The sequence below is a fragment of the Protomyctophum parallelum genome (genome assembly GCF_964188405.1).
Source record: "Protomyctophum parallelum genome assembly, chromosome: 11".
In the NCBI taxonomy this organism is placed as follows: Eukaryota; Metazoa; Chordata; class Actinopteri; order Myctophiformes; family Myctophidae; genus Protomyctophum; species Protomyctophum parallelum.
In genome coordinates, this window is record NC_139707.1 from 26,512,590 (window position 1) to 26,522,197 (window position 9,608).

At 44.3% G+C, this 9,608-nt stretch overlaps 1 protein-coding gene across 1 annotated transcript in view; it reads right to left on the reverse strand.

The window, feature by feature from the left end:
- The window catches only part of tgfbr2l (transforming growth factor beta receptor-like), a 22,498-nt gene extending 14,158 nt beyond the window's left edge, over window positions 1–8,340 (reverse strand). Inside the window, exon 1 of the mRNA XM_083777501.1 lies at window positions 8,165–8,340. Coding sequence (XP_083633627.1) covers window positions 8,165–8,309 — 145 coding nt within the window. The 5' untranslated portion in view covers window positions 8,310–8,340. The remainder of the gene's footprint in view (window positions 1–8,164) is intronic.
- Between the last annotated feature and the right edge of the window lie 1,268 nt (window positions 8,341–9,608).

A 9,608-nucleotide genomic window follows, 5' to 3' on the forward strand; every position in this document is an offset into this window, starting at 1 on the left:
CGTCATTGTTTGTTATCAGACCTACGATGGTTGTGTCGTCTGCAAACTTGACTAGAGTGTTGGAACTGTGGTGGGAGATACAGTCACTGGTGAAAAGAGGATTGGGCTAAGGACACATCCTTGATGGACGCCGGTGTTCAGGGTCATAGTGGAGGATGCATGTTGGCCTAGCCTGACCTTTTGGGGCCTGTTGGTCAGGAAGTCCTTTATCCACAAACAGAGATTTGGTTGTATTCCTAGCATCTGCAGTTTGATGACCAGTTTACAGGGCCTGATGGAATTGAATGCAGAGCTAAAGAAAGTCAACAAACAGCATCCTTACATAGATGTTAGGGTTCCTCTCAAGGTTTTACAGGTGAGAGAGGGCCTTGTGTAGCACTAGCTGTGACAGGCTGACAGCTTCATCAGTTGATCTATTAGCCTTGTAGGCAAACTGGTGTTGGTCATGGGTGGGGGGGGGGGGGTGCAGGCTTTGATGTTGGCCAGCACCGGTCTCCCAAAACACTTCATGTCTATTCTTATTCCTATAAAATATAACTGTAATTCACGGTTAGGTTGATGTGACAATAAAGTGAAGCTGTGCGTGTGTGTGTGCGTGTGAGTGAGAAACAGCCTATTATCTCATGCCAAACAAAAGGACAAGTGTTTCTGGAACAACTTGAAGCATTCTTTTGCCACTTTCTATGAATCACACACACACACACACACACACACACACACACACACACACACACACACACACACACACACACACACACACACACACACACACACACACACACACACACACAGGCTTCTTGGAACCATCTTAAGACATTGGGGAGGAAAGAGGCTGGCACAGAATGTCCAGAGAGTGTATAACGTGTGTGTAATAAAGTGTGTGCGCCTGTGTGTGTGTGTGTGTGTGTGTGTGTGTGTGTGTGTGTGTGTGTGTGTGTGTGTGTGTGTGTGTGTGTGTGTGTGTGTGTGTGTGTGTGTGACTGTGTGTGTGTGTGTGTGTGTGTGTGTGTGTGTGTGTGTGTGTGTGTGTGTGTTTCATAGAAAGTGGCAAAAGAATGCTTCAAGTTGTTGTGTGTGCGTTAAGTAGTATCAGACCACCCTCATCACCTCATTCAGCTCATTGACCTCATTAGACAACACACACACACACACACACACACACACACACACACACACACACACACACACACACACACACACACACACACACACAGGTCAGGGAGCATGCACATTAATAACAGGTAGGCTGCAGTACTGTTGACCAGATGGATATACTAAACTCTTAATTTCTGACTTCAACATGCCTCTCGTTCAAAATATGAAGCGAACGATCATAAGCGACTTTTATCGTAATCTTTAAAGGTAAGCAAGCAAAAATATTTTTTCCGGAACGGAAGTGGGGGGGCTTACAGAGTAAAAGCGACCATATCTTTCCGGCACCCGAGCTTCTATTTTGAAAGAAATCCCAGTGCTGATTGTGTTAAGGAGCAGGACCACACCTCCAATCAAGTCTCACCTTCAATCAAGTCACTTCCATTCACCGATAAATGCTCACCATTCTTTGTTCTGGCATTTGATTTGACACCCCTCCCTCGCTACCGCAATCATTTGTTCATCTGTTTCATTTCATTGCTAATGAAATAAAAATCATTAAATGCATATCGGTTGGTGTCTACTGCTAGAACATTAGCAGTAGACAGACTGCCAGGACTGCAGTTGAAAACCACTGGGCCAGAGTAGTACATTTGTGCCCAAAAGGTCATTGGGTCAAATCCCAGGAAATTGAATGAGCAACACGCCCTCCCCTAAATCGAGCTTCACCGCTAATGTACATGTGTGTGTTCAGAAAAAAATGCTTCCCTACACAAATAATCCTTCAAAGATTTCTCAAGGAAAACAACAACATCACAGCAGTGAGATGAAGGGAGAAGTAGCCTAGTCATGTGTAGGAAATGCATGGGAAAACAACTGACAAGTCAGAGGAAACGCACTGGAAAACAACTGGCACTTGGCAAGTGAAAGAAAACTATCCTTTGTGTGTGTGTGTGTGTATGTGTGTGTGTGTGTGTGTGTGTGTGTGTGTGTGTGTGTGTGTGTGTGTGTGTGTGTGTGTGTGTGTGTGTGTGTGTGTGTGTGTGTGTGTGTGTAAATAATCTACCATATGTGTATATGCACCCACACATACAGTATATCTGCCATACAGTATGTAAATAATTAACGGTCTGCTTGCTTGCTCCTGAGTACAGTAAGTGGAAACACACTCTGAAATTTTGGAGACATACCCTTTCTCTATCTTGTTCTGTACTATCTGTTGTTTTCCCTTCATTTCTTTATTTTACTTGTACTTCTGTCTTCTGTCTGTGTTTTTAGTTTAGTCACACTGCATTTTGAAACTGGAAGAGATCTATTCCGGACTAACTGCTATTCAACTGAGCTATCAAACAGCTCACTTGAACAGCTCTTAGGCCCCGCCTATTTCCAGAAAATAGACATCAGGCACTATAAGTACCGCCCTATTTCAAATACACTGTGGCTAACGGTCTGCTTGCTTGCTCCTGAGTACAGTAAGTGGAAACACACTCTGAAATTTTGGAGACATACCCTTTCTCTATCGTTCCAAATTTCCTCGCTGTATCGTTCCAATTTCAAAGTTCGTTCCAAAGACCCTCGCTGTTTCCTCGCTGTATCGTTCCAATTTCAAAGAATCACACAGGCTGACTAAGATAGCCTAGTGTCCAAGACCCGGACACCTAGACACATCCAGACACATCGAAGGAGGCCGCCCTAGGGGTTTTGTATCAACTTACTTCCTACTTCCTATTATTATTATTATTACTATTATTATGTTATAATTATTAGTTGTACCTTATTATTATTATCATTATTATTATTATTACTTTATTATTATTATCTCTTATACCTGTTTAGAATGTGTTTTCCCACCGTCCCTATACTGTCCTCCTCATGTCGCCCTAGACACTACCCCTACAATCACAGAGATCCCTCAAATCTCATCTACCCAGCGCGTTCACCCAGCCATCACATTGTGGTGGAGGGAGGACTATGGAACTGCCGAGCAGCTACCAAGAAGAATATGCCTGAATTCATTTCAGGCCACGCCTCCCTCAAGTCTCTGCATTTCCTTGCTCTGACTGAAACCTGGATCACCCCAGATAACACTGCAACTCCCGCCGCGCTCTCTGTTTCACACAAGTTCACCCACACCCCCCGCCAAACAGGTACAGGGGGTGGTACTGGGCTACTAACATCCCCCAAATGGAATTTCCGTGTCTTAAATCTCTCTCACCTTTCTCTGTCCACATGTGAATTTCATGCTATCTCAATATCACAGCCAGTCCCCCTCATCCTCATTGTGCTGTATCGCCCTCCAGGAACTCTCGGGAACTTCCTGGAAGAACTAGACTCTCTGATCAGCTCGTTTCCGGAAGATGGCACCCCTCTGATTCTACTGGGGGACTTCAACCTTCCTACCGCAGAGAAATATCTTCCCGTTACATCCCTTCTGGCCTCATTTGACCTCTCCCTATCTCCCTCCCCTCCCACTCACAAGGCTGGTAATGTTTTGGACCTTGTGTTCTCCAGAGCCTGCTCTCCCTCCACACTCTCTGTTACCCCCTCAACTAGGTCTGACCACCACTTCATAACCTTCTCCCTCTCTCTCTCCACCCTCCCGCCTAAACCTATTAACCCTCCGAACGTCACCTCCCGATGCAATCTCAAGTCCCTAAACCCCTCCTCCCTCTCATCCTCTATTCTCTCCTCTCTACCCTCCCTGGAGTCCTTCCTCTCCCTCTCACCTGACACTGCAACCTCATCCTTTCTCTCCTCTATCTCATCTGCATTCGACCAACACTGCCCGCTCTCATCCAGGCCAGCTCGCTCATGTCCACCGGCTCCCTGGCTATCTGAAACTCTCAGATCTGAACGAACACCTCTAAGGGCAGCCGAAAGAAAGTGGCACAAGACGAAGCTACAAGATGACCTTTCACACTTTCACTCACTCCTCTCTGCCTTTGCCCACTCACTAACCACTGCTAAAACCTCTTTCTACCACACCAAGATCCAATCCTGTACCTCTAACCCAAGGAAGCTCTTCTCCACTTTCACCTCCCTCCTTAAACCCCCTCCCCCCACTCAACCTTCATCCCTCACTGCTGATGTTTTTGTCAACTACTTCGAGAAGAAGGTTGATGATATCAGCAGCTCCTTTCCTCCCCTCCCACATAAAGTAGCATCCGACTCAACCAACACTAACCCCAACATACCATGCATGTCCTCCTTCTCTCCTCTTTCCCCAGACGAGGTTCTACAACTAGTGACATCCTCTAGACCCACCACCTGCCCTCTTGACCCTGTCCCGTCTCCAATCTTCCAAACCATCGCACCTGATCTGCTCCCCTTCATCACCTCCATCATCAACACCTCAGTAACCTCAGGCTGCGTCCCATCTGCCCTCAAGTCAGCCAGAGTAACACCACTCCTCAAAAAACCAACCCTTGACCCTTCAGATGTCAAGAACTACAGACCGGTATCACTCCTTTCATTTATTTCTAAAACCATTGAACGTGTCGTCTCCAAACAGCTCTCTCTCCATCTCTCACAGAACAACCTGCTGGATCCCAACCAGTCCGGATTCAAGAAGGCCCACTCCACAGAAACTGCCCTGCTGGCAGTCACAGAAGCACTACATGCTGCCCAAGCTGCTTCCCACTCTGCAGTACTGATTCTCCTAGACCTATCAGCAGCATTTGACACAGTGAACCACCAGCTGCTCCTAGACACCCTAGCGGAGCTAGGCATCGGTGGAACGGCACTAAAGTGGTTCTCCTCCTACCTCACCGACCGGACCTACCAGGTTTCCTGGAAAGGTCTGTTATCATCCCCCCGAACCCTCCAAACTGGGGTCCCACAGGGATCTGTACTTGGTCCCCTCCTTTTCTCACTGTACACTAAATCCCTTGGCACTATCATCTCTGCCCACAATATATCCTATCACTGCTACGCCGATGACACACAACTGTTCCTATCCTTCCCCCCCTCTACCACTCAGGTGGAAGAGCGCATCACTGCATGCCTGGCTGACATCTCACAGTGGATGTCCTCCAACCATCTCAAGCTGAACCCAGACAAGACTGAGCTTCTCTTCTTCCCAGCTAAGTCCTGCCCTATGCGGGAGCTAACTATTTCCGTAGACAACGCCCTGGTAACGTCTGTCCCAACAGCCAGGAATCTTGGTGTTGTCCTGGACAGTCAGCTCTCGTTCAAACCTCACATCACAGCTGTCACTCGATCCTGTAGGTTCACACTCTATAACATACGACGAATTAGACCGTTCCTCACCCAGGAATCAGCCCAGCTCCTAATCCAGACAACAGTCTTATCAAAACTCGACTACTGTAACTCCCTCCTTACTGGCCTACCAGCATGTGCACTTAAGCCTCTCCAGCTGATCCAAAATGCAGCAGCTCGCTTGGTCTTCAACCAGCCAAAATTCTCACATGTCTCCCCCCTGCTCCGCTCCCTCCACTGGCTCCCGGTCGCTGCCCGCACAGAATACAAAACTCTGATGCTGGCATTCAAAGCAACCAAAGGTATGGCTCCCCCATATCTTACAAGTATGATTGAACCCTACAAACCCTCCCGCGCACTCAGATCAGCCAACGCAGGGAAGCTGGAAGTACCCTCACTAAAAACGCCGGGACAACGCTCCACACGTCCCAAACTCTTCTCCCTTCTGGCTCCAAAACTGTGGAATGCACTTCCCATTGCAGTCAGAACTGCAGCATCACTCCCAATCTTCCGCCGTAGCCTGAAAACCCACCTTTTCAGACTCCATCATGGCCCTTAGCACTTACCCTAAACCCTTAGATAGCATTTCTGTTGGATTATATAGCATTTGATACAGACTTATAGCATGTTATGTAGACAGCACTGTAATTGTATTGTATGTAGTCATAGCACGCCATAGTACACATATATAGCATAGTAGTAAAGATGTATAGTTTATATGTATAGTGTATGTATAGTTTCACTATATAAATATTCCACTGTTACTTTCTTAGCTTACGCATGTTTCATGATAAATGCTTTTTATGTGATGTATTCCCATGCTTTGTTCTTGCTTAAATGTAAGTCGCTCTGGATTAAGAGCGTCTGCTAAATGCCTAAATTGTAAATTGTAAATTGTAATTACAGTCTTTATCTCTGCCTTCAATCAGGTCCTCATCCCCGGAGACCAACACCCCTTCTAAACAGTCGGCAAAATCTCTCTCTCTCTCTCTCTCTCTCTCTCTATCTCTCTCTCTATCTTAATTTCTCTCTCCCTCTTCCTTTCAAGTGCCCCCTCCCTTTACTCATCTCTATCCCCGTTTCATCCTCTCTATATTTCTCCTACTCTCTCTCTCTCTCTCTCTCTTAATTTCCTGTAGGGAGTTTCCAGTCCAGATGACAGTTGGCACACACCACCACTGGGACAGGGATCCATCCAGACCTGGTACAACAGCAACAGCACCTCAGACACATGGAGCTGGACTGATTACTGAACTTCTCTAAGATGCTCACAATTAGCCTACTGATGGATTTTGAGTGCTTTTCCCATCCTTACTACAATGTCTAGCTGGAGAATTTAATATTGTTTCCTTGTTACATATTCTGTCTCGTCTTGCAAAGAACCTTTAGGTTAATTTGCTTCATGAGCGAATGAAGCGAATCAAACATTTGATTAATGTTTGATGTTAAGTGATCCCGCTAATGGATGAAGCATGTAAAGAGCTCCATGACGCTGTCTTTTTTTTTTTTTTTAAGTACATTTTATTCAAATAGTTAGATCATGTGCAGTTTTCACAGAAAGAGAATACGACTCCCTTCCCAGTCCTCCCCCTTGACGCTGTCTCTATTCCAATATTGTATTTGTCCGCAACCAGCTTGTTGAATTGTAGATTTGTTGTATGCACATTATTTACTGTTGCATCTTTGTCGCTGTTTGTCTTTCTGTGTGGCAAAATGAATTTCTCTTCAAAGGATTAGTCAAAACGCAACATGCTCTGATTATTTTTTAATCAGAACTTAAGTCTCCTGAAGAATTCAGAATAACTGAGGTGTTTCCTTCCACCTGCTTCTTTGATAGCAAACATACCCTGTTCTCTTAGTGGTACCAGAGTGAGCGCCATAGATGGATAGAGTCACTTAGACCTGGAACACCAGATAGAATGGTCCCCATGACTGGAGTCAACAGGTTCCCATATGACATGGTAGCCTATACTGTGGTTCTCAAACATGTGCATGTCAAGGACCCCCCAATTGATAATATATGCAATTGGCCAGGGACTCCCATCTGAAAAGATGTTCTAGTGAATTCCATAAGTGAAACGTTGTGTTAAAAATCATTCAAAATTATTTTAATTCATCATTTGTAAAGATTTTGTTTTTTAATTAGAAAATAGCAGATCTACAAGCTATTGCTATATATTTTCCAATAGTTTTTTTTTCTTGTTAATTCTTTCTACTTTTATATATAGGCTAAATATTAATTATTAATTGATTGGCTTGTGACCCCCTGGAACACCATCAAGGACCCCTGGGGGTCCCCGGGCTCCACTTTGAGAACCATGTGGATTAATGAGCCACCACATACATTATCTGCTAATGTTTGGCTCAAACATCTGGTGTAGCCAATTAGCTATAAGTTCACTTCACTACTGAGTCGAATGCCTATTCCAATGCAGTTTGACAACAGTATTGATATATACAAAAGAGAAATATATCACTCTATTCTTTTTTACATGTAATAAAAACGGTCATTTGAGGGGGAAATTAGGCTTGCCTGCAAAGAAAGACAAATAAAAAAATAAATAAAAAAACGTAACTTATTTAGTCAAGGCATATTCTGATCTCTTCCTCATCAAATGTCAAACTGAGATTAGACTACATGATGCAGCCGAACTTTTCCATTTGTCTGAAGACAACTTGAAAAAAAGAGTCAAGACTCTGCCAATTAACACACCAACCCATCTTATAGGTTTCAAACACCCCCTCCCCCGCAGGCAACTTCACAGACAGTATCAAAGAGACAATGGAGCATAAACTTGACCGAGAGGAAAGAAAACAGCAGAGAGAGAAAGAGAGAGACTTGGGTAACACTTACAGAGAGTTAGGAAAGTAACAGTCACTGTAGAGTATTTCCACCACCGAGCCATATTTTTGCTGTAAAGGGAGACGACGAAACGACTTGATAGAGTCGTGGTTTGATGGCCGTTATTTCTCGGGCATCGGAGATATAGGCTAGGCATTCATTTATGGAGAGGAGACTCGGTCGTTGTATTTACCCAACAACTGGGGAAGGGAGAGGGATTGAGAGCGAGAGAGTGAAGCAGCTCCAGATGTTTTTCATCCAGCTGTGAGTTAACCCCGCCCACAGCTGCTGCTTAAAAACCTAAATTCCACTTTTTTGCCAGACAATAATTGGCACGCCAGTCCTCCACATTTATCTTACATCTTTGTCGCTATCAGGGGGAAACACACGTACGTTTCCAAATACAAATGGTGTAATACAAATCTACAAAGCAACTAAAGTAGGCTATTCAAAATCAAATACTGTAGAGGAGTAAAAAGTACAGTGCTTGAGTAATTGCTTTCCACCAGCCACACTGCCATTTTCCTGGTCCTCACACATGTTTTATAGAAAAGGATAGAGTCTGTCAGTAAGGACTTCGAATAGGGGCATTGGTGGTGTTATTTTCGGGTTTATGGTATAAAAATCACAAAGTGAGAGGCGCTAATATATTAATGTCTAACTGTTGCTATGATTAGGTGATGTATCACCTTTCATGTCCTGGAAAGTAGGCCTACAAGTGTGTGTGTGTGTGTGTGTGTGTGTGTGTGTGTGTGTGTGTGTGTGTGGGGGTGTGTGTGTGTGTGTGTGTGTGTGTGTGTGTGTGTGTGTGTGTGTGTGTGTGTGTGTGTGTGTGTGTGTGTGTGTGTGTGTGTGTGTGTGTGTGTGTGTGTGTGTGTGTGTGTGTGTGTGTGTGTGTGTGTGTGTGTGTGTGTGAGAGAGAGAGGGGGTAATCTGCTTATTCCACCTCATTAGTTGTGTGTGAGCCAGTAAAATCACAGTCAGTCATGACCCTGGCTGCAGAGCTGGCCAAAATAAATGCGCGAGAAAATGTATGGACAAAATAAAATGTTTTTGTCCTATCATAATTTGAATGCAATAGCAATAATGTCAGCTACGTTATTTCACCACTTTATTGTTGGTTCATAAAATTAGACCAACATCTGATATATGATAGGCCTAAACCAAAAAACTATCATGCAGGTTAATAGCCTTCCCTAAATTTTTATTCCAATGAAAATATATTGTTTTCCAAATTCTATGGTTGTAAAATGTATAGGCTACACGTAACACACACGTAATTTTCTTGTGTTTGTGCATAACGTTTAGTTTAGGCCATTTATGCGTTTTGGACACTATAGTTTAGTTTGCTCCTGCTACCCTCTAGCGGACGTATAACGCATTTGCTACAACAAAAAGTAATGTGACCGATCAGCTGGTGAAGCAGTCTATTTTCTTTTGGAACTGAACTTTTTGC